At 40.0% G+C, this 25,693-nt stretch overlaps 1 protein-coding gene across 1 annotated transcript in view; it reads right to left on the bottom strand.

Annotated features, from left to right (window-relative positions):
• Lrrk2 (leucine rich repeat kinase 2) overlaps positions 1-25,693 on the bottom strand; it is a 143,195-nt gene that overhangs the window by 46,197 nt on the left and 71,305 nt on the right. Inside the window, exons 28-36 of the mRNA XM_031353252.1 lie at positions 24,629-24,810; positions 22,656-22,885; positions 22,181-22,308; positions 20,134-20,352; positions 16,735-16,936; positions 15,649-15,737; positions 7,866-8,053; positions 6,583-6,737; positions 5,193-5,339 (exon numbers count right to left, since the gene is read on the bottom strand). Of these exons, the coding sequence (XP_031209112.1) occupies positions 5,193-5,339; positions 6,583-6,737; positions 7,866-8,053; positions 15,649-15,737; positions 16,735-16,936; positions 20,134-20,352; positions 22,181-22,308; positions 22,656-22,885; positions 24,629-24,810 (1,540 nt within the window). The remainder of the gene's footprint in view (positions 1-5,192; positions 5,340-6,582; positions 6,738-7,865; positions 8,054-15,648; positions 15,738-16,734; positions 16,937-20,133; positions 20,353-22,180; positions 22,309-22,655; positions 22,886-24,628; positions 24,811-25,693) is intronic.

Here is a 25,693-nt window from a genome sequence, read left to right as displayed (position 1 = left end):
AGGGAAAACAGCAAAGTTAAACCACATCACAGCTCCTATGCACTGAACAGGCATCTCCAGAGTTTTCCTTCCAACATAAAGGAGTGAGGTTTACCTCAGCACCAGTATGTTTAATAAATATGAAAGGAGAATAATTTCTTGCATCCAATCAGATAACAGCAGGATAAGAGAAGGCAGTAGTATGTAAAAAACCTACAGGCATTATGTAAATACATAGAAATAAAATAAAGCACTTGGAATGAATGATAGAATAAAGACTTCAATTAAACAGTAGTTACTACAGAGATGAGGAAGGAAATGAAAAATGTCTGACATCAGATGAAAATGAATGTACATCAGCAGAGCACTTGGTATACAACAAATACAGTGAAGGTAGCCGAGAGGGATGGTTACAGAAGTGATGCACAGTGAAGGTAGCTGAGAGGGACAGTTACAGTAATGGTGCACAAGAAAGTAAGATATCTCAAATGCCTTAATGAAGCACTTCAAAGTCTCAGAAAAAAGCAAGAACAAACTAAAAACCCCAGGTCGTAGGCAGCAAGAAATCATAAAATCAAGGCTGAAATTTATGAAATGGAGACGAATACACAGACTCAGTCAGTTCCTCGAACACAATAAGCAGGGGTGATGAAAAATAAAGTTGGTGCTCTAAACACAAGGAAAGGACTCACACTGCCAAAGCTGGGCACGAAGGGACTGCTGGAACAGATGCCAGAGAAAGGACGAAAAAGACTAATAAATTCAGAGATAAAGGGGGTTGCTAAAGACAGATGACAGTGAAATGAGAGGATCAGGGGAAATATTTTGAAACATACACCCTCAGAACTAGAAAAGAGAACACATGGATGAGTTTCATGATCTACCAAAACTGAGTCAAGAGGCTAGTGATAGCTCTAACAGATGTCTAAGCCCAAATACTTAAAACAAGCTAACATCTATGCTCCTTACACAGTCCCATAAAATAGGGGATTAACGCTAGCAAACTCAAACTCCAAAGCCAGCAGGACCTTGACACTTCAAACAAACAAACAAAACCCAGGGGGCTGGCACAGAGCTCAGTTGATAGAGTGCTTACCTTGCATGTATAATATGTATAATATATATAATATGTATAATATGATGGACTGGTATCCACTAACACTATGTAAACCAGGAATTCATGCTTAGACTCAGAAGACAGACACAGGAGGGTGAGATATTCAAGAACACCATTCTCCACTACAGCAACTTTGAATTCAACCTCGTTTATTCAAAAATCTTAAAGAGGGGGAAAGAAGAAGGAAAGGAAGGAAGGAAGGGAGGGAGGGAGGGAAGGAGGAAAGGAGGGAGGGAGAAAAAAGGAAAGAAACAAGGAAGGAAACTATAGACCATTTCCCTCATGAACATAGATACAAAAATATTCAGTAAAATGCTTGGAAACCGAATTCAAGACATATAAAAAACATGTCCTGAAGCTAAGCCAGCTTCTTAGCAGGGATTTAAGAGTGGATCACTACACACAATTCAATAAATGCCAAACAGAACAATACTCAAGAACATAAATCACATATAATCATCTCAATAAATACAGAAATGATTGGCAAGTTTCAAATTTTCTCAGAAAAAATCCCTGAATAACTTGAAACTAGATCAACATGTCTCAATGTCACAAATCGTATATTTATGCCAACATACCAAATTGAGAAACTCTGAAAGCATTTCCTATAAAACCAGGGACAAGATAAGGATGCCCACTCTTTCTGTTTTTATTCAACATATTTTAAATGCTTAGCTATAATGATAAGGAAAAAATAAATAATATAAGATAAATACAGGAAAGAAAGAATCTAAAATACCATCTTTGCTCATTATAGGAACATGTGCTTAAAGGACCATAAAATTACTATGAATTCTCATAACTTTTCATCATTTTCAGCAAATTTGTGGATTCAAAATCAACATACATAAGCCAGTAAGTATTCTACACCAATAATAAACTTGATAAGAAAGAATTTAGAGGAAAATTCACTACACAATTGCTTCCAAAATGAAAAAAAAAAGATTCCTAGGAATAAAATTAACAAAGACTTCCACAATAAAAATCTTTGAAACATTATAGAAAGAAATTGAAGAAGAGGAAAGAGGAGATCAGCTGGAAGGAAAAGAAATGAAGAAAGGTAGAACACACACACACACACACACACATACACACACACATATACACACATACACACACACACACACATACACACACACATATACACACACACACTCATATACACACACACATACACACACACACATACACACACACATACACACACACACACATATACACACATACATACACACACACACACACATACACACACACACATATACACACACTCATATACACACACATATACACACACATACACACACACACATACACACACACACACACACACACACACACATATATTCACGTACCTAAAAATGACAAATGTATGCTACCTCAAAAAATTTAAAAAGGACTAGAGAAGACATTAGAAAAAAGATACAAAGAGCTCATTATTGGTCATTACCATCAATATTATGGCAGCTATTGTTACCCAAAACAGTCTAGTAATTCATTGTAATCGACATTAAAATTTTCAACTCTTCACAAAACTAGAAAAGAAAAAAGAATTTGTTCCCTGTACAAAATCCAATTCAAACTGGATCAGAGAGCCTAATGTAAAATCTGACACCCTAAAACTGTCAGAAGAATGTAGCCAAATTTTCCCCAAAATTAATTTAAATATTAATACAAGAAGCCGGTGATTGGGAAAAGGGAGGCAGAGCTAAAAGTTAGAGAGAGTGACAGGAAGAGAGGAGAGAAAAAAGGAGGAAGATGGAGGAAGATGATCCAGATGCCACATGGCTTTAAATAGCCACAGGTAGCTATGAATATCTTGTAAGGGATGGATATTTACAGGACAATTTGTCTTATCTAGGTGGGCAATTTATATCAATATCAGTTGGCTCTGAAATTATTGTGTGGGCATCTTGTGAATTGAGAATCTATTGATATATAAATCTGACTGATTAATTATAAGCTTCTAGAGTTTTGATTTACTGGGCTAAGGGGACTTGTGACACTAGCCACTGGGGGTAGATGGCTGAGTAGGCAGAAGCAGTCCAGATGCAGGCGAATCAGAGCTGGGAGGAGGCAAGCAAACTGCCTTGGACTAGCCAAGAGGCGGCAAGACCACTGGGGCAGGGAGTAGCTGTGTAGAGTGCGGGATGGTGCCATTTTTTTTTTTTTTATTATTTCCCGCAACAGAAGAAGCATAAGGAAAATACTTCAAAATACAGGCAAAGGCAAGCACTTTCTTAGAAGAACTCTAATAGCATAGAAAATAGTATCAAGCATTGGCAAGTAGTACTGTATAAAATTATAAAAGCTTTTTCAAATTAAATAAAAACAATCAGGCAGTGTAAGAGACAACCTGCTGATCATTAAAAAAAAAAACCCTCTTAATCCATTCAATAAATGGGTTAATAAACAAAGTACACAGCTCTCAAAAGAAGAGACAGAAATGGCTAGGAAAGGTTTAAAAACTTGTTCAACTGGCTGGAGAGATGGCTCAGCCGTTAAAGGCTAGGCTCACAACCAAAAATATAAAAACTTGTTCAACATCCTTAGCCATCAGAGAAATGCTAACTGAAGCTCCTTTGGGGGAGGGGACTAAATCTTGTCCCAGTCGAGATGAATGTCAGGAAAACAGATGACCAAACAGTGCTGTCGAGATGTGGAAAAGAGGAGCTTTCCTCCTTGCTGGTGAGAATGCAAACTGGGGCAGCCATGTTGGAAATCAGCATGGGGCTTCCACAAGACTACTAAAAACAGAACTATCGAACAATCACACAGTAGCTGTGAAACTGCCTGAAGTCATTGGAGGAGCACCCATCAGTACTCCTGCACATAAATAACATTTACTGCTGCACTGTTCATGGTGGCTAAGACAGGCATCTAGCCTAACTGACCACATCAAATAGAGAAAATGTAACATGGATTAGCACACACACATATTCATACATGCACACACAGAGAGACAGATACACACACAGAGAGACAGACAGATACACACATATATACACACAGACACACACACACATACACACACATACTAGAGTTTTGGTCAGTCTTAGGAAAAATAAAACTATCTCAATTGCTGGGAAACAGACAGTTCTAAGATATGCTAAGCCAGATAAACTCGATCCAGAAAGACAAATACCCTCAATTTTCTTTCATTTGTACGATCTATGTTTAGATACAAATATCCTTTATAGAAATACATGGATGTAGATGGGGCCACAGGGGAAGAAGAGGTTCAAAGGGAGAGAAAAGGAGACCGGACAGAGTGGCATGGTGGGTGTAAAACACAGCAACAAAACCCACAGAGTTTCTCTCTTTTGCAGAATCTAGATACATGCATACATACATACATGCATATGTATATGCACACACACACACACACACACACACACACACACACACACCTGCACATGTGTGATGTGGCAGCAGAAGGAAACTCCTGAGGAAGGCATCAGTGACCAGCAGAAGAGAGACAGAGGAGGATGGTAGGGGAGGATAAGAACACGTGTGTGTTCGAAAATGTCAAGGTGAAACCCGTGACATTTTTTACAGAGGACCCAGACTCCATTCCAGTCTCTTGTAACTCCACTTCTGGGAGATCCAATGCCCTCTTCTGGCCTCCGCAGGCCTCAGGTTGGTAAGTGGTGCATAGTGATACACACAGGCAAAATACCCATACGAATAAAATTTAAAAATTAGCCAGGTGTGGTGGTTTCCACCTTTAGGCCTGGCACTGAAAAGGCAGAGATAGGTGAATCTATCTCTGTGAGTTCAAGGTCAGCCTGGTTTATATAGTAAGTTCTGGACCAGCCAGGTTAAGACCTTGTCTCCCACCACCGCCCAAAACTGTTTAATGTAATCACTGGAAAAACTTTCAAATTAAGACAAAGAACAAAATGTTCACTAGCCTTACAACTGTCACAAAACGGGAGAAGAAAAATTGGAAATTTACTGGATTTGGGGAGGTGGATTTGTTTTGAATTCCTGGACTCTGTGTCCTCCTACAGCCTCCCAAGTAGCTGAGACAGCAGGCGATCTCCAAGTCTGTGGGTCAGGGGGAGGAGGAACAACATAGAATTAATTTCCTCACCTTTTCTACAAGACGGAACTGTGATTTTCAAGAAACTCTCTGGGCGATTGTCTAAGACTTCCGAGCCCACCAGACAATATGCTTCTGGAGACCAATTCAGATAGATGCCTTGCCGCCAATACATCCTGTTAGGGCGGAGTGCTCTCTCTGAAAGTTTAAATAGATCCATATGTATCCACTGGTTACTAACTGCTTCATTAACTCATGGGGAAAAACGTGCCACTTACACCTTAAGTAACAACAATATTTATTTGTTTTAAGATGAGCATTCATTTACTTAATTAGGAGACCTTCAAATGAATACAAAATATTTCCTTAATATTTCAATTGCATACGTTAATTGCTTTGTATACTACTGAATACACAGTCCAAGATCATGAAGTAGAGTTTGACATGGCTGATATATAAATAATCATAAGTTTTCAGTTTATTTTTTTAAAAAATCAGTTCTCATATCAAGACCATTCTTGAACTTTTAAATCCATTTTAACTACTTTTATATTCATTGATACCAAAAAAGACAAGATTTTTTTCAGAAACCAGTAACACTTGTGTGATCTTTTGCCCAACACTCCTCCCTAATATTTCCCTGTACTGATAATGCCTTTTACTTTGGAATGAAAGTGAACCATATAAACATAGTTTTTCCCCTTTCTCTAAGCCCCTGAGAGTTGGGCAGGAGAAGAGAGGGATCAGAGTTCTTCCCTCAGAAGGCCAAGGCCTGTTTCCCTCACTGAGGAAAAGCCCCTAGCTAGGGGTTGGCTATTTCCATATTATCCTTGGTTGATTTGTACGTGTGTGTGTGTGTGTGTGTGTGTGTGTGTGTGTGTGTTCGTACATATGTGTGTATGAATGTGAGAGAGTGTATGTATAAGAGATTTTGTGTGTGTATATATGTGTACATGTGTAAATGTGTGTGTACATGTTTGTATGTATATGAATGTTTATTTGTGTGTATATATGTGAGTGTGTGTACGTGTATGTATGTGTGTGAGTGTATATGTGTGTGTACATGTGTGTATGTGTGCTGTATGTGTGTGTGAGTGTACATACATGTGGGTATATGTGTGTGTGTTTTTGTGTACATGTATGTGACAGTGTAAGAGGGTATGTGTATGTTGAATGCTTAAACCAATGGCCCCCAATAAACCCCATCTTTTAAAGCTACTGTTTCCTGTTTCCTAAGTCTTGGGAAGAATAATACTCACAGTTCATGTAAATATATCTAATGTAAGAACTAAGACCTTTTCTTCCAGAGGATTGCATAAGCTGGTGTATGTTCATGCGTTGCCCACTCTTGCCTTCCAAACAGGCTAACTCTGGGAATTGCCACACTGCTTTTAACATTTCCTTCAGGATTCTCCCAATAGAAGCTTTAGTAAGTACGCACCTCGTCCAGAAAGCATGAAGGGTGAGATTTCAAGTAACCGGTTAATCAGTCTTGACCAAAATCCCATGGGAAAGTATGGCATTTCATACAGCCGGATGATAATCTCAGAGTTCTCACAGTGGGGGAGTTCTATCACAGGCCTGTGGTCAGATAAGCTGCAAAGGATAGAACCTGTCAGAAACCCACAATGGTGGTCTGAGTATGGTGGCCTGAGCCTGGAGGTATGAACCAGGAGGTCTCAGCATGCTGGCCTCAGCATGGTGCCTGGTGGCCTGAGCCTGGAGGTATGAACCAGGAGGTCTCAGCATGCTGGCCTCATCATGGTGCCTGGTGGCCTGAGCCTGAAGGTATGAACCAGGAGGTCTCAGCATGCTGGCCTCAGCATGGTGCCTGGTGGCCTGAGCCTGAAGGTATGAACCAGGAGATCTCAGCATGCTGGCCTCAGCATGGTGCCTGGTGGCCTGAGCCTGGAGGTATGAACCAGGAGGTCTCAGCATGCTGGCCTCAGCATGGTGCCTCGTGGCCTGAGCTTTTCACTGCCTCAATCCCAGGGAAATAACTACTCTAGTTAACTGTATTTTTTAAAATAGTAATCTCTTACCATACAATCTTCTACATCAAGAATTTGGAAGACACTTCATCAATTCTCATGTGTGTACAAGGGGAATAGATGAATAAAAAATTTCAACAATCCTATGTGCACTAATACATTAGTACAATTAGTGCAAAGGCAGATATTAAGATTATAGGAAACTTGAAAAAAATACATGTCCTAGAAACAACTACATATCTATATTTGAAATTGGCTGTATCCATTAAGGTAACTTAAAGTCTCAGTGCTTCAGAGCATTTCCCATTTACTTCCAAAGCAACATGAGAATTCTCTAGAAAGTTAGAATTTAGTCCTCCCTTATGATGCCCTGTTCATTTAAACTCTCCTGGAAACTCAGTTTCTCCCGTAAGCTTCCCTGACATAATAAAACTGCTAGATTGCCAAGTAAAGATGGATGCACATGTGCACACACTGCTTTACCATTAATCCTTTTCAAATAATTTGAGAGTTAAGCCAAATAGCCATTATATGCATGAAATCATTTATTTTTTTAAATGTTAATCAACTGCAACTTTTCTTTCAAAATATGTGCCATGTGTTCCCAGAAAGCTTACCAAAACTAAAAATTAAACACTCACATTAGTGTATCTACTACAGAAAAAAAGTTACTCTGTCAACCAAAATAATGTAATATGGTCAATTTCTATTGGATTCGTAAGATCTGCCTTACCTGCTTGGAACTAGCAGATACTCTTCCCCTATGGGCAATGCAATCTGGAATTTTTCTAATAGTTTAAAGTACTGCATCATGTAGTTCTTTGGGAATCGCTTTTTCTTTGAAAGAAACTTTTCCACATCTCTCCGGGAAATGATGCCCTTGGGATGTTTCAGACAGCTGTCCACTTTCACTGTCAAGATCTGAAAGATTCCAACTCACAATCACTAGGTTGAATTTCCAAAATGTTTCCACAGTTTCTCTCTCTCTCTCTCTCTCTCTCTCTCTCTCTCTCTCTCTCTCTCTCTCTCTCTCTCTCTCCCTCCCTCCCCCTTCCCTCTCTCTCTCTCTTTCTCTCTCTCTCCCTCCCTCCCTCCCCTTCCCTCCTTCCCTCTCTCTCTCTTTCTCTGTCTCTCTCTCTCTCTCTTTCTTTCTCTCTCTCTTTCCCCACCCCTCTTGGTACAAATAAGAACACTTTAGTTAGAACAGTAAGGCAAGATCAAATTTCTGCAGCAGCCAGATAGCCTGGAATCCTAGTGGGATGTCGAGTTTAGAAGCATTTGGAAAACTAAGGAGAATTCAGATCTTCAGGATTTCTTGTTCTCAATCCACAGAATTCATTCTCTAGTCTCATCACTGGCATATTCCTACACATTCCTAGAAATTATCTTTTAAATAGTAATCTGACAGGCTGGCTGTACAGATTGACATTTCCATGACAGGAGTCAACTTCTACCAATGGAAGAGAGGTGGTATGACCACTCCTGGTTACAGGCTTCTCCTGGCCGAACGTGAGTTAGTAAATCTGAAGAGAAGCAGGGGAGTCTGCCCTCTAACATAACACTCGAGGAATTCAACATAATTGAGGCACTGGATATTACTGTGTCAGTTAAGAATACGAATGTGGGCGGTGGTGGCGCACACCTTTAATCCCAGCACTTGGGAGGCAGAGGCAGGAGGATTTCTGAGTTCAAGGCCAGCCTGGTCTACAGAGTGAGTTCCAGGACAGCCAGGGCTACACAGAAAAACCTGTCTCGAAAAAAAAAAATTAAGAATATAAATGTGGGAGTGGAGAGATGGCTCAGCATTTCAGAGCACTGACTGCTCTTCCAGAGGTCCTGAGTTCAATTCCCAACAACCACATAATGGCTCACAACTATTTGTAATGGGATCTGATGCCCTCTTCTGGTGTGTCTGAAGACAGCTACAGTGTAGTCATACAGATAAAATAAATTAATAAATCTTTTAAAAAGATAACTCATCACTGAAAGACAAATGGATCAAAGAAGGAAACAAAACAATTTTTCGAACTAAATGAAGATTAAAAACTAATACAACAACACTTATTAAACATATTGCAACTAGTCTTACAAGGGAAATTTAGAGCTATAAGTGGTTCATTAAAAGAATCAGAAAGAGCACAAATAAATGACTTAGTGATGTAACTCAAAACCTTTAAAAAATAAGAACAAACCAAATTCAAACCCAGTTGACATTATTAAATAATGGAAATCAAAGAAGAAATAAATGAAATAGAAAAAAGAAAAAATAATACAAAGAATCAACTAATCTAAGAGTTGATTCTTTGAGAAGAAAAATAAGATTGACAGATTCTTGGCCCAACTAATGAAAAGAAAGAAAAAGAGAACCCAAATAAACAGAATCAAAAATGAACTAGAGAACATTACAACAGTCACCAAAGAAATTCAGAATATTGTAAGGGAGTAGTTTCAAAGCCTGTACTCCACTGATATGGAAAACTTAAAAAGAAGTGATTAAGTTTCCATATTACCACCAAAATTAAATCAAGAAGAATTCAGCAACCTAAAGAGACCCATAAAAAAATGGGGAAACTAAAAAGGTGACTGAAAAAAAAAAAGCTTAAAAGAAATGTATTCACAGCAGAGTTCTACCAGACTTTCAAAGATCTACAGACAGTCCTTATGAAACTCAAATAAATAAATAAATAAGTAAATAAATAAATAAATAAATGAGAGAATGAGAAGAATAAAGTAGCACTTCTGAATCCCTCTACAAAGCCAGCATCACTGTAACACCAAAGAAAGGCATGGCAAAAAAGAAAATAGGCCGTTATCCTGATACACATGGACTTGAGAATGCTCAGAAACACTTGCAAGCCTTGAGAAGCTCTTTCTTTGAATTGTTGGTCAGTCTTCTCCAAGAGACTCACAAACACTATAGACTAACTGCTGTTGTCCTCGGCTGCCCCAGAGAAGCAGAAGGTAAGTCCTCGTTATTCAAAACACCATGTTCTTCAGAGGCAAGGTCCAGAGACCTCTGACCTTGAACTGACTTGAAAGCCTCCTCGCTGAGGACTACTGTTCATGGTTCCAGAATACACCGTGCAATCTTCCAAAGAAGGGGAGCAACCAACAGTCCTAACCAGCCATGATGCCTGTGAACCATAACAAGGTTATAGCACAGTAACCTGAAGAGCGAAGTAGTAACACGCACTGTGGCGGTAACCAATGGCTCTCTACTTGAACTTATGAACTCTTCAACAAGACGGAAACTGTGCCTGGTAGTGCAAGCCTATCCGACTACTCAAGGCTGGTGAACTCATGTTTTCTAAAGGAGGATCTACACCTACTACTGCACCAAGCCAGCATAATTCCTTACTGCATTCTAAACACTTGTCCTTACACCCACAGAAGTATAATCAGCACCGCTCATCAAGGAAACTCTTTGCAACAGATGGAAACCATTAGAGAAAACCACAACCTATGGAAAAGCGGATGTGTGAAGCCCTGTGGGGCACTGGACCGTGCCACCAGACAGAAGAACTGGTAAGGTAGTAGCCAAGTTCAGACCCCTATAAAACTCATGATTAAGAATGGCAGGAGTTTGAACTAGCTCCCAACCAGATTCCTATCCTGGAGCACGTGACCAGGCTAGCTCCCAACCAGATTCCTATCCTGGAGCACGTGACCAGGACACCCCACTAAGAAGACTTTAACTGGTCGTGTAGCATAGAGCTTCCAGTTTTCCATGATAATGAGGCATCTAGGGGCCCCGAGTGTAGCCAGTGAACATCCCTTCCTAGGTGACCCCTTCGTTTGTCTCCACGAGTGGCGTGAATGTGAGTGGTATTCCAACCACTTTTTTAACACCCCAGAGGCCAAGCAAAATAACTGCAGACCCACAAAGCCCAGTCTCCATGGATACATTAAAAAAACAACTCTCACAGCTATGTCTCCGGGAGCATTACAGAAGAGAGGATGGGAAGATGGTAAAAGACAAGGAATCGTGGAGTTTCCTGTGAGATGGTGTCTTCTAGGCACATCAGAGCTGTGTCTGTAAAGTCTCACCAACATGACTGTCCAAACTTTAGCTTAACAAGGAGGACACCAAAAGACATGCTGAAATAGATAGAGCAAAGCCCAGGAGACCTCAACCCTGCACAGAGAACTATAGGCAACTAAGAAACGCCGAGAGTGGGAGAAGCAGGCTTACCCAGGGAGGAGCACACTAGTTAGTCATCCAATACCAAGAGGCCAGCAACATACATACAAGTAACATTGGACAGACTGAGCCAAGTCTATTTAGAAATGTGTGAGTATGCATTGATAGATGCATGCGTGCAACAATAATTTTTTTTTTAAAGGCCATGGATTTGGAAGAGAGTAAAGAGAGGTATGTGGAAGGGGCTAAAGGGACTGGGGAAATTGTATAATTATATCATAATTTCAAAAGGAAAAGAAGTAATTAAAAAGAGAAACAGTGGAAAGAAGAAAGAGCATTTTCAGTTTCCAATTTAGGGAGTGGCCTTTTATACAGTGATGAAATCTGAAATATCATCTTAATTTTATCACCTTTAAAGGGACTATAATTTCTTTTATTTACTAACTCAGATGCTTAAATTATAGCCCCTTTCAAGCAAAGAATAGGCTCTATCTGACATATTTTACCAAGAATAATTCACCATGCCACCTGATTGGTTGCATAGGTCTCTTTAATAGTTCTTTATTTTATAGTTGAATGGGTTTTGCAACATATCCCTATCTTGGTTGAAAACTCTTTAATGATTTTAGTGGCATCATTGCTTGGGGCACAGCATACGTGTTCATTAGACCTTCTGCACCGTGACGTGAAGTCATCCCTTGTAGGGAGCTGGTCTGGAGCTGCTATGTATTCAGCTAAATACTGGCCCCCAAGATCTGGTTCCCCCTAGGAGGAGATCTTCTCACACAGCAGCTTTCGCTGTGTGAACCTTGCTCCCCCTTCCCCCCCCCCAAGTTATTCATGATTGGTTAATAAAGATGCCCCCAGCCTGGGCTGGGCAGAAGAGAGGGAAGCGGAGGGAAGGTTCCTGATCTTGAGGTCTCAGAAGGAATCTTGAAGGAGCAGGAAGGTAAAGGAAGGGATCTCTACGGGGTAGCATAGATCATGAGTGCATAGCCATGGGGGCTGGCCTGCCAGAGCAGAAGCAGCTCAAATGGAACAGAGATGCAAGTGTTCATGGGGACTATGCCAGGGAGGTATACAAAATAGCATAGAGGGTTGATATCTGCCTAGCTTTAGTGTGTCGAGGCTTATTATAAACCTAAAGGTCTCTGTGTCTTTTATTTGGGAACTAAATGGTCTGAAATGGACTAGAAACCCCTGTTACATATTTGAAGACAACATGGGGTGTAACAATCCTCCACCCTGTTGAATAATAATTACAACAATTCCTGCCCTGCTGCAGTGACTCACAGAGGTGAATACCCCTACATATTTTTGCAGATGAGTATCAGACAATCTTGCTCTTATTTTTACATGGCTATTTATAGTGCTATTCCCTTTTTTTTTCCCCATGTATCAATACAAACAAAAGTGATAGCTGTTACTACTTTGGTAACAAGACATTTAAATTATCAATTTACTGAAATTTTAAATTTTCCAAACTCCATATTTAGCATGCTTTCTTTCGTACCCATTCACCCTGTGGGTTTTGTTTGTAAGTCCAGAACCATGGCAGACAGAACTTTATATAAATAAGATAAGGATAATGTTGCCCCCAAAGTGGTAAGTTTCTATTTACTTAACACACATATATAATGTTATCAGAGGGTAGGCTTGTCTTACAGAGGAAGAAATGGGTTCACATCAGTTTTCTTATTTAACAACAATAAAAGCAAAAGCCAAAAACAAACAAACAAAACACCCCATGACAAAAAGCAAAAACAAAGATAAAAACTCCATTTCAGCAGATACAACTCCCCCAAACCAAATGCCACCCCAAACCCACCCTACACAGTTTCCTGCCATGACCCTAGTAAGGCTTCTGAAGAGTCTACGGAGTAATTACTTTGAGACTCCATGGAAATTTTTATGAGCTTAAGTTTAGTTCTATGATGCCATTTTAACTGAATTTGGGATCAGGGAAATAGTGTCTCATTCTGTAGTGCAGGCTAGCCGGGGAAACTAACTATGCAGCTCAGGTTGGCCTAGAACTCACCAGTAGCCCAGCCTAGATTTGAACCCACAGCAATAGCCAGGCTTTAGCTTTTCAAGTGCTAGAATTGTAGATGTGAGGCATCATGACTGGTTTTTAAATGAAAAATGAAATCAAGACTTTCGATGATTCAAAGATACTTTTCTTTCATGTTGCTTCCCCAATTTAATATAAGCAAAAGATAAATAGTAGCCTTATATCTAATACTGATTTTACCTGTGTGATAATTTAAGGCATACTCTTTTTTTTGGAATTTTAAAATAACTTCAAGACAATACAAGCCTGGGACTGCTGTAAATATAAAGAACTATAGACCACTGGACAGGGAAGATGGCTGGAAGAGCTTCCTGGAAGAGCTTCCTGGAAGGGACGGGGATCTGAACATTCACAAGCCTTCGTTTCCTAGTCATGGGCAAATATCTAAATCTCAGTGGTAAGTTAGGTTGCTGGCTTCATTAAACGAACAAAAGCATTGTAAAAATCTTTAAGGTAAGTGCATTATGAGTGAACTGGGTTGGTGAGACTATGAAATCTATCTAAGGCAGGAAAGCCAGGTATGGTAGTGTGTGCTCCGTAGTCAGTTCTTGGAGGAGGGAGGCAGGAAGATCAATAGACATTCCAGGTTATCTTCAGCCATGTAAAGTGTTCCAGACCAGCCTGGAACACATACATCCCTGTGGTCAATACAAAATAAAATAATTTAAAGACAATGGAGAATGCTTTTTTGGGGCTCCAGCTATTTATACTTTTGAAAGTTATGTTGATGATTAACGCATTCACTCACACATACTTTCTATTTGACTCCATATTTGGCATGCTTCCTTTCGTGCCTGTTGGATTGTCTTGAAGTTATTTTTAAATTAAAAAAAATATGCCTTAAGTTATCAGACAGGTCAAATCAGTACTAGATATAAGGCTACCATTTGTCTTTGGTTTACATTAAATTAGGGAAACAACATGAAAAAATATAATTGTCCATATTAAGAGAAGACACAAAAGTTTAAAACAAGAGAAAACTGTTCATGCATAGAAGAGATGTGCTCAATCCAGAGACTGTGCCCCTAATACAGGGCTCTATTTCATACACAGTCAATTCATGCCATCTGTGGCATTTAGACAGATATGTGGAGACAAATTTGAATATATCTACCATTAGAACAGACACATTACAATTAAACCCCAATTACACTGATGTTGAAATGTTCTCTCTGTGCCTGTGTACAGGATTTAGCCTCAACTGAGTTCCCTCTTCAAAATAACTTCCCTTTTATCTTTAAATAGATTTAAGCACTACTATTCAAGATTGCTTAAAGAAATTCAATTAGCATTATGGTTTAAATGGGAGAGATACATCCAATATGAAAACAGATAATCATGTTAGAGACTTGGGGAGCCATGTGTAAAACTGTAAATCATGTTCATAAATGAAATAATTGCCGATGAACGTAAGAGCTATAGGCATGGTCCCTGCATTCTTCTGAGCCATGGATGAGTGGAACACAGTTGTCCTTAGCTGTGGTGTCCCTATATGACCTACACTATCTTAAAATGTCTAGACAGAATTTTAATTGCCAGAGCTGAGATGGCACAGCTATAATCTAGAAAGGAGGTTGACAATAGGATGCTATCAACCCTATCAAAAAGACCCACTACAATTTTTTTTTTGGTACTTGTTCTACATAAACTCATTGCTAATGTACTATTATTGAGAAGAAAAGTCATTTTCTGTGTTAAACATGAACAGAAAACAAGATAATCATCAACTTAACTTTCAAAAGTATAAATAGCTGGAGCCCCAAAAAACCATCCTCCATTTTCTTTAAATTATTTTATTTTGTATTGACCACAGGGATGTATGTGTTCCAGGCTGGTCTGGAACACTTTACATGGCTGAAGATAACCTGGAATGTCTATTGATCTTCCTGCCTCCCTCCTCCAAGAACTGACTACGGAGCACACACTACCATACCTGGCTTTCCTGCCTTAGATAGATTTCATAGTCTCACCAATCCAGTTCACTCATAATGTATTTACCTTAAAGATTTTTACAATGCTTTTGTTCGTTTAATGAAGCCAGCAACCTAACTTACCACTGAGGTTTAGATATTTGCCCATGACTAGGAAACAAAGGCTTGTGAATGTTCAGATCCCTGTCCCTTCCAGGAAGCTCTTCCAGGAAGCTCTTCCAGCCATCTTCCCTGTCCAGTGGTCTATAGTTCTTTATATTTACAGCAGTCCCAGGCTTCTCTGATCACAAACACTACAAGGCTAACTGCTCTGGGCAACCCCTCCTCTGCTCTTCAACCATTGCCTCTAGTCCCCCAAATATAAAACACCCACCTGTGCCATGACTTTACAAAGCCATTTGGGTTCCACAAAGTACAGGTCACTTAGCTGCAATGCGGGGTCTTGAAAATGCAGAAGAACTCCTGCAGTGAAAATTCATCAAACAGTGAGAAGTGGGGTGAGGAATAATACAAAGCCCCAGAGATTCCTGTGTAGCTGGTTACACTGAGGATCTCACAGAGGACCTGGAGCCCCTAAACTTGCTGTGCCTCAGCTCATAAAGCCCCAACAGCATAAAGGGAAGGATTTCAGGGCCATACCACTTGTTCATATGTAAGTATATTTAAAATACCAGCATGCATTGAAAAGTATATATTATTGTGAATAGAAGCAAATTCACAATATTCTCTTGAACCTTCTACATCCATAGTATGGATATATTAATTTCCATATAGATAAGAATCAACACAATCTCACCATATCTGATTTAAGGATTTTGGAGAAAGGGACTCATGAAGGTATTTGTTTGTTTGTTTGGTTGGTTGGTTTTTTCCATTCAACAGAATACACGGATCCAAACAGTTACCCGGTCATTTATTCTGGGACTACAATCAACTGGCAGGTTCCCACTAGTTACAGACATGGCATAGGGTTCAGTGTGCTGAGATGGTTCACTGTGGTCAAAATCTAAGCAGCAGAGAGAGCTTATACCACCCCTTCTGCTGCCTTAACTGGCCTGGGCATCACAGCAGTGATAATTCTTATACAAAAGTAACTGTCACACAAACATGAGTTACTATGAAAGGACACTGTTACATTGTTGCATTGTGGGTCAGGTGCCTCATAATACCAAATCTGGGTCCCAGAACACATATGTCTTCCTTCATTCTCAGGCAAGGATTCTTTCTTACTTTGTCCCTAGAACATTTCTAAGTATACTCTTTTTTTTAGGATATGGTATATGATTCAATGTTCATATACATGGTGGCCTTCCAAAAGATAAAATCTATCTGTGACCTGTTTAAGAATTTTATTGACGTTCTCTCAGATTTTGAATATGGATTATACTCAAGGTTCAGATATCCTTTGAACTGTCATGACTTAACACTGAAAACCAGAATCCAGAGTGAACATACAAACCCGACTCATTTAGGAAATGAACAGCGTGTGGGAGCTCATTCTCATCCAGCTGCAGCTGATGTTCTTTCACTAGTTGTAATAAGTGTTTCCGGTTAATTACAGGAAACTCAGTTGGCACAGCTTTACGCTCTGATAAAATGATTTTCTCCAGTTCTACGTAGCAATCTGGAATTAGCTGTCCGACCACGGGCTGATCTCGGATCTATGAAATTACAAATGACAAGGTGTAAAAAATCTGTTTAAATCACAGATGGGTTATATCGTAGATTCAGCCATAACAGTTTTTCCACAGTGCACATGGGTTTTTAAATAAAATTTAAGCATGACGTGAAGCCTATCTAAATGGTAATGAATAGAAGATGAAATTAAAGTAAGAAAACCATGGATATAGAGTCAATTTGGAGAAAAAAATCTGTGAACAAAATAGCATGGAAATAGTTATCTACTACTGAAAAATTCTATTTCAGAAACAAAGGCAAATAACTAACCAAGAATGAATGATCTCATTTCATAATGCACTGAGTTTATACACAAAGCACAGGGTTGGGGTAAGATATTAGTCTGTTTTGAGAGCATTGAGATATTTCTTTCTGAGATAAAAATATATCCACAAGTATTGGACTAGTGAACTGTAGATGTCAAGAGTTAGAACTAAAAACATTCAATCTCCTCACCAAGATTTTTCATGGAACTTTAAACTCTGGGAAATGAGATTTATTTAGGTGCTGAGGATCCCAACCTGACAAAAAGCCCATTGTCTGCAGCAGTCGAGGAGACACAGAGAGCAAGACTTTTCAACGAGTGTCTTGAGACAATAGTTTCTATAACAGATTTTTTTTCTCCCTTGAAAAGTCTAGTTTTAAAGAGAAAGGCAACTCTAAAAAGAGTAGCCAACTAACTGTCTCTGACCACCACCAGGGGGCAACCTCTTCCCGTGTCTGGATTCATAAGATGCCTACCATCAGAATTTCTACTTGAATTCTTAGGCACTAAAAACTGGGTTTTTCCGTGACACATAAACACAAAGCTGTGTCTCTCTCCTCCCTAATTGCACCAAGATCCTTGCTTCCAGCATCCAGAACTATTGCTACCATATTCTCTACAGTCATTCAGGAATATATGACTCTTGTCCCCCCAAAACAATCTATAATCCTACTAACCATCATGTTTTTCTTCATTACTCACAAATTAAGACCACATAAAACTTCAATTCCAAGACTATATTTTAAGTTTAGGGGGAAAAAAAAAACAAACCTATAGAGGCAAGTAAATGTCTCACAGGAAGCAAATCAAGTGAGGGAGGAGTACTGAAGGGCGGGTACCAGGCAGCAAGAAGATGCCTGCTCAGGCAATGGGCTGGAAAGAATAGAAAGGGATGTGGTTCAAACTGACCACGGTGTTGACCTTTGTTTTCTTTCCCCTTTCACCTTGGTAATGGAATCACTACCAGGCTGAGGTAGGGAAGAAAAACAAAAGCCCTTCTAAAGAGCATAGGTATACGTTTATAAATACAAGGAAAGAGAGAGTCAAGTTGGAAGGAAAAGACAAATGAGGTGGGCTGGGCGCTCTCTTATAGATTCAAAGCTGCTCCTTGAAGAAGAGTTGCGAGCGTCACCCAGAAACAAGGTCCCAGTAAGGTGGGCTCACACGCCTCTCCCAGAAAGAACCGCTGAAGCAAGCCAGCGCATGCTCAAATCAGCAGGCCAAAACCGAGGAAGCCATTAGCAATACTCCTCCTTTTTAGTAATACTGGCATTCCAGGAAGCATGTTTTGCTTCTCTGTATAGAGTTGTTTGAAAGGCTCATATGTACGTAGAGGGAATCTAGCCTCACCGATCGACAGGAACAACCTGCCGCTGTCTCAGAAGTTTGAACCTGGATTACTGACCGGTTCACTTCCCTGCGCAGCCCACACCACTGACCCAAGCACCTTTCTTACAGGCTTGTTTCAACCAAACTCAGGCTTTTACAAAACAAACTCCCCGTCTAAAATGGAGTTTTAAATACCGGATATATGCTTTAGCAACAACGGAAAAAGGAAAAATTAATAAAAATTGCTCCAAGTGTCAAAGCTATTCTTCAGGTACAATTATAGCCACAGGAGTACTAGAGACAAACCCATCCATAGATGACCCGCTTCTGAGAGGAGCAGAGCCTATGAGAGTGTGACAGGGTGCTGCAGTGCACAGCGGAGGGCTTATCATTCCGCATCCAAACTGGAGCTGTTTTGAGAATGCCTGTGGCCCAGTAAGTAATTTCTCTGGGATATGCAGGCCTAACAGGGCTCTGGTTACATTATGACAGACATCTCCAGAGCCAAAAGGGAGACAGACTATCATTGTGTTTGCCACACTGAAGCAGCCAGAGCGTTTTCTAGACATTTCAACCGTATTCCCTCGCTGTGAACACTGGAAAGGAGCACTCCTCCTAGTGACCCAGTTATTAATATTTTCCTAAGCATGTGGTTTACCAAAGAGGGTGTCAGGAATTTAAAACACAAGTTTTACGATGAAACCTAGCTTATACGAGTTTGGTAACTAAAGATTGCTGAAAACCAACCAGTAGGCTTGGCAGCTGGCAACGTTAAGAGGCAAAAATCGGAATGGAAAAATATAGAAACCATGAGAACAAGAATTATGAAGGAACCATGCAGACTGATCAAGATACAAGCAAAACAGAGACTCTCAAAAGAAGCTCCTAGAGCAGCAGTTCTCAACCTGTGGGTCGTGACCACTCTAGGAGTGGGGTGTGGGTGGGGGTCTCAAACCATCCTTTCACCGATTCCTCCAAAGTAACACTTTCTCAGTGGTCACCTCAGATGATTGGAAGATACAGATATTTACATTAGGATTCACAAAGGTGGCACAACTACAGTTACGAAGTACCAACAAAGATAATTTTATGATTGGGGGTCACCGCAATATGAGGAACTGTGTTAAGGGTCGCAGCATTAGGGAGGTTGAGAACTTCTGTGCTAGATAGGACCGGGTGTCCCAGAGGACAGGAGGCCCAGGCGCCACCTTCTCATTTAGCCTCTGGATGGAACCTCTGGAGAGGAAGCTGGGGGAGCAGGCGTCCGGATGACTTTCTCCGTGTCCTGGCAACATTGTTCCCTTCTTTTCAGGATCCTCTAGTTTTATTACCACTTCGATGAATTATAAATGAAGTGTGGCATAAATAAATAATTTTAAAATGAAAGTACTTTCATCGTTTTGAGCTATGAAAAAAAAACCCTACAACTTCCAGATAATTGCTTTCTCTTCAAGATTTTTTTGACATTTCTAAGTAGGAGCATAATGTGACAAAGAGAAAGGCTCATTTATCTAGCAGCCTGCAAGAGGCACACACTCTCCCACCTTGAGCCCCAAGCAGCCTGTAGGGGGCGCCCATCCTTCCCACCTTGAAATTAAGACTCTCATTTATGATGGTTTTCCGAAGCTTTGCCAACGCATCCGACTCCTCAGTGGCATTCACAAAGTGGTAGTCCCGGATGGTGGGGAATCCTCGCTTATTTAGGAGTTCCTTCGTGATTTTGCTTATGCAGGCTTTGCGCTGCTTCTCATCAGAAACATCCAAATGTGTGCCCACCAGAATCACTGGGGAAGAAGAGGCACGAGCCTAAGGGAACAGAGACAAGACACTTCCTGTTTCCGGGGAGGGGAAAAAAAATCCTTCCTGGTTACATTTCTGTTGAAATCCGCTATGTATGAAACTCCGTGCTACAGCAGTGACAGATTCAAAGACTTCAGATCCAGATAGTAATAGCTGTCTTTCCTTGCTGCTAGTGTGTGAATATTCCTGCAAAAGATATGTCTTGAAATGCAATCCTGTGACACAGCAGCATCTTGAGAGCTACATGAGAGGCATATCTCACCAGGGCAGAGCCCGAGGGACAGACTGACTGTCCTCACAGGAAATGAGACCTGGTAACTGATAAGTTATGTCCCCTCCCATGCCTTTGTTATTGAGCATGTGCACTCCTGCCCTTCCACCTCCTACCATGAAATGACATATCAAGAACGGCCTCGTAGATTCCAGCCCCAAGATGCTAGACTTTCCTCCCTCCAGAACTGTATGAAAGAAATCTCTGTAATTTGTAACCCGTTCCAGCTTGAGTAGGGCTGTTACAGCAGCAAATGGCAACTGAGACTAATTCTCTTAAACCTAAATAAAAATAACGATAATAAAACAATTTAAAAAATTATTATTATGTCCTTTATAGTCCAACTCTTATCACTTCCAGAATCCCACATAACCATGATAGTATAGTTTTCCTTTTATTTTAATGTTCGCTCAGAGCAAGTTGCTTGCAAGCTGCGCTTCTAAATAAAATGAGCATTCAGTAAACTTCAAGCTACATCAAACTGCTTCCATTTCTTTCTTTAGCTGTGAATTTTATACCCTGAATTCACTTTAAAGTCATTCAGTTTGGTTAATGGAAGACAAAGCCCACAGAAGCAAGCCATATTGCCACCTTAATATTTGCCTAAGTTTCTGTGTGAACTATAATAATGTCAAGAAGATGTGTTTCAAGAAGATCCAAATAACCAGATATAGCCCATGAGCTACCAAACCCTGTGCCCAGACGTCCTTCCTGGTATAAACCTTCCTGAGGACTTTACTCCCAGAAGAGCTCCATATGGCAAAAGACAGCAAGCACAGGGAATCTCACCACAGTCTCCATTCAAAAGGTCATGTTTAAAGCAAGAGCTGTCAGCAGTGAAGCTGGTGGACATTAAAGAAATAATAAAACAGAGAGACCAGAGATAGGCGACAAACAGTCTGGGGCTGTTCGAGAGGCAGGATCTGAACGCTTCCTACTAAAAGGTCACTGAAAGTATACTGGCCATGTGCAGGGTGTGTTTGGCATATTTCATTTTAAGTTGGTATGTCACTTAACAAAACAGTATGACCAAAATCAGTTGTGTGTCCGTGCTTTCAGATTTTACACCGCAAAAGGACTTCAGAGCCTAGTGATCTGTGATAGTGTGGGATACCCCCTCCCCTATCATTACTCAAACTCTGAATGCTTCTAAGTTAAAAAGAGAGAGGGGATGGGAGAGGGGAAGAAAGAGGAAGAGGGAGGGAGGGAGGGAGAGAGAGAACATTCAAAACAATTGGAGGAACTGTTTTGTTTTGTTTTGCTTTGTTTTGCTTTGTTTTGTTTTAGATATATCGCTCTATAAAGACATTTAAAAAATAACAGAATGTAGCTGGGCATGGGAGGGCACACCTTTAAACTCAACGTTCAAAAATTAGAGGTGGGCAGATCCCTGTGACTCTAAAGCCTTCCTGATCGTTTATAGAGAGTTCCAGAGCAGCCAGGGACACATAGTGAACCCCAGCCTCAAACACAAACAAAACAAAAGAAATAACCAGAAGCATACCATATAATAAATATCGAGCAATGAGCACACTCTAGTTCCATGTGACTACAAGAGATCACCTTGATATTGAAGAGCCAGGGCTTCATGGCATCCACCTCTGCCTGCCCCTTGCTGAGATCATAGACAGCCAGGTAGAGAGCTCTCTGGGTCATGAAGTGGGGGTGAGTGCTGTAGAACTCCTCACGACCTAAAAGGAGATATCAGAGGTTTGAGTCTTCTCTATAGTAGGTAGGACTTGTGATGAAATGATGAGGGGCACAGCAAATCCTTTGGAGGAGAGCAAGCAACAGATAACATGCCCATGACAGCTCTGACAACGACAATAAGCTGTCAAGCAAACGATTACTTTAGACACCTCTGCTGGGTGCTGGCATTGCTCTCTGTGGAGTGCCCATTCTGGTGACAAGGGCAAAATCTGTAGCTAATGGGCTTGGGATTGTCTTATAGGATCCACCAGTTCTTTTTCTATGGGATCAGAAAACTCGGTTTTAAAATAGCTATTCAAGACGAAAGCTAAGACAATGTCTTGTGTACCTGCAAAATCCCACACGTTTAGAACAAGATCCTTTCTCCTTTTGCCTCGTATTTGGATGGACCAGTCTCTCACGTCTATGCCGACCGTGGCGCCCTGCATGCCAAGTTCTGATTTCTTCATTTTCATGAGTTGTTGCAGTAAAGCGGTTTTACCACTCCCTGTATTTCCCACGATCATGAGCTTCATTCGGTTGTAGGGTACAGCCTTTTTCAGACGTTGTTGTAGAAACCTGGATAAAGAGAAGCCACATAGCAGCCTACCGAGCAGTGTGCTGGGCCTAAGTTGTTCCACAGAAAATGTATAAACATGAGCATGTGAAACTGTAATGGTCATAGAACCAACAAGACACATGCCTTCTGGCATGCAATCAGTGCATGTATTTTATTAGTGATTTCAGAGCAGTCAATGACATTTTGTAGCATTCACCATTATGTCATGTTATCCCACTGCTAGAAATAATCAAAATCCAAAACCTGTTTGCAATATCTATTAAAATGCAATGTGTACATATACAAATGTATATGTGGGAGGTTGTTTAAACAGTACAAGGAAAGTCTTAACCATTACAAAGTTCATGTTTTACAATGGCATAGAATCAAAAAAGTGTATAAGTTAAAGCCTGTTTTAATGAAGCTTTGATAATGAGGCAAACTTGGTTGTGTTATATGCACATATGTACATATTTATGTGTTTTATATACATATACTGCAAGTATAATACAAAGTAGATATTTATATATGGCATTGTGATACACAGATATATTGTCATTAGTCATGTATACAAGAACACTAGGTTGTTATTTGTTCATTTTAACTATATAAGCTATTAAACTATAAAATAATTTCAACATTACTTTAATCAGTAAACATAATGTAAAATTAACTGAAACTAAATCAATGTACTAGATGGCTCAAGAAAAAACACACATTTTATAGGTACAAGTAGTTTTAAAAATAAAATGGATATAGAAAAATATATTCAAAACTGTGCTAGGTATTGTCACATTTTAATATCTTTATTTTTGAGATTATATTAATCATATAATTTCCTCCTTCATTTTCCAAACCTTCCCATATACCTTTCCTTGTTCTCTTTCAAACTCATGGCCTCTTTTTATTTATTTATTTATTTATTCTTTATTGCATTCTTAAAATTATCTTTAACCTTTTATTCACACTCATTATTCCCCTCCTACAGTTCCTCATCACATTCCTTCTCTCCCCTGTCTCCAAGAGAATTCCCCTACCCTGCCAGGCCTCCCCACTCCCTGGGGCCTCTGTCTCTCCAGGGTTAGATGCCTCTTCTCTCACTGAGGCCAGTCCAGGCAGTCCTCCCCTGTATATGTGTCAGGGGCCTTGGACCAGCTAGTGTATGCTGCCTGGCTGGTGCCATGGCCTCTATAAATTATAAACCAAACTATGTCATAAGACAACTTTAAGGAATATTGACTCATCAGTGCCAGCCACAGGCATCTGGACAGTTCCCCTGATGAGATGATCAAAAGGAAACATTAGGGATGGGGGATACTCCGTGGATAAGTGCTTGTCTCTGAGAGGATCTGAGTTCAGGAGCCCAGTATCCACTCAAAAGTCAGGCTAGATTTGGCAGTCTGCCTGCAAATCCAGGCTTCAGGGGACAGAGATAGGAGATCTCCTGGCTAGATCCAGACTAAGAAAGAGACCCTGACTCAGTCAATGAGTGAAGCAGGATCAAAGGTGAGACAGGTTGGAGACAGACACCCAACATCACCTCTAGGTGATGAGGAAGCTCCTCACCTGTACCACAAGGAATTACAAAAGCCTTTGCAGAGGCTGCATATGAACACATTCATTAAATGAAAAGCATTTGAAACATACATGTTAATAAATAGTCTATTCATTTTCCTGAAAGTGTTACTGTATGGCCATTAAAATCACAGATGGGAAAGGCAAGGCGAATTTAACAGAGAACAAAGAGAATGACGTCAGCTGACCTTATGATGTCTTTGGCTTTGCATCCTACATGCTTAAAGTCAAAGTTCAGATGCAGTCCATCCAAGGGAAGATCCCATATTTTGCTCAACTTCCCCATTTCATTTGGAAAGGACCTCAGTTCCAAGTTGTAACTGACATCAAAAGACGTCAGATTTTCAAGACAGCCAATTTCTGGAGGAATCTTAACAAAACAGACAAGGATGGGAACCAGTGTGCACAGCTAGGACACAACACAGTAGTGAACAGGAAAGGCTCTGAGAACCCACCAGCATCTTGCGCATCCTTAACATAAAGTTAAGTATTCTGCAAAGTCTTGCCGTTAGTTTACAGTTTGCATGCTTTAAAACAAGCAAAAAGTATATAAGGAACCTACTCCCATCTGAGCCACTTACCACTTTATTATATTTTAAATTTTGTTGGAATGTGTATACATATATATGTGTATGCATGTGCATTCATGCATGTGTATGTGTGTGCATGTATATGTGCATGTGCTTGCATGTGTTACTTGTAGGAGCTCATTTTTTCCTTCCACCATGTACAACGTGGAGAGAACACCCAGGTTGTCAGACACAGCAGCTAGCACCTAGTGAACTATCAAGCTGGTTCTATTTGTAACTTTAAAAAATAAAATCTCCCTTAACAATAAACTTCATCATATACCATACTAAAAAGTAAGTCATTTGTATTTATCAAAATCTGTTATTTGTGGCTCTATTCTGTTCTCTCACACTGCCTATGTTCTTTAGTAAACCACAAAGATGTAATCATTACAAATCACTAAATACTTACATTTTAGGTTCCAGCCTAATCAAAGTGGTTTCACTTTCTGTTCTAATTATTTTCTTCAGTACGATGCATAGCACCTTGTGTATGCTAGGTAAGTCCTATAATTACAAGACTAAAAGGGTTTTAAGCTGACTATAGTATAGTATAATAGAAAACACTCATTTGCTAAAAAATAAATAAATAAATAATGTACATGTATCAAAAATATCCAGTCATCCTAAATATCGCGCTATCAGACCTTTAGAAGCTTTTTGCATAGAAAACAGCTTGAACTT

The sequence above is a fragment of the Mastomys coucha genome, unplaced genomic scaffold (assembly GCF_008632895.1).
Source record: "Mastomys coucha isolate ucsf_1 unplaced genomic scaffold, UCSF_Mcou_1 pScaffold11, whole genome shotgun sequence".
Lineage (NCBI taxonomy): Eukaryota > Metazoa > Chordata > Mammalia > Rodentia > Muridae > Mastomys > Mastomys coucha.
Note: the sequence above shows the minus strand (reverse complement) of the source record. Positions and strands in the feature narration are given on the sequence as shown.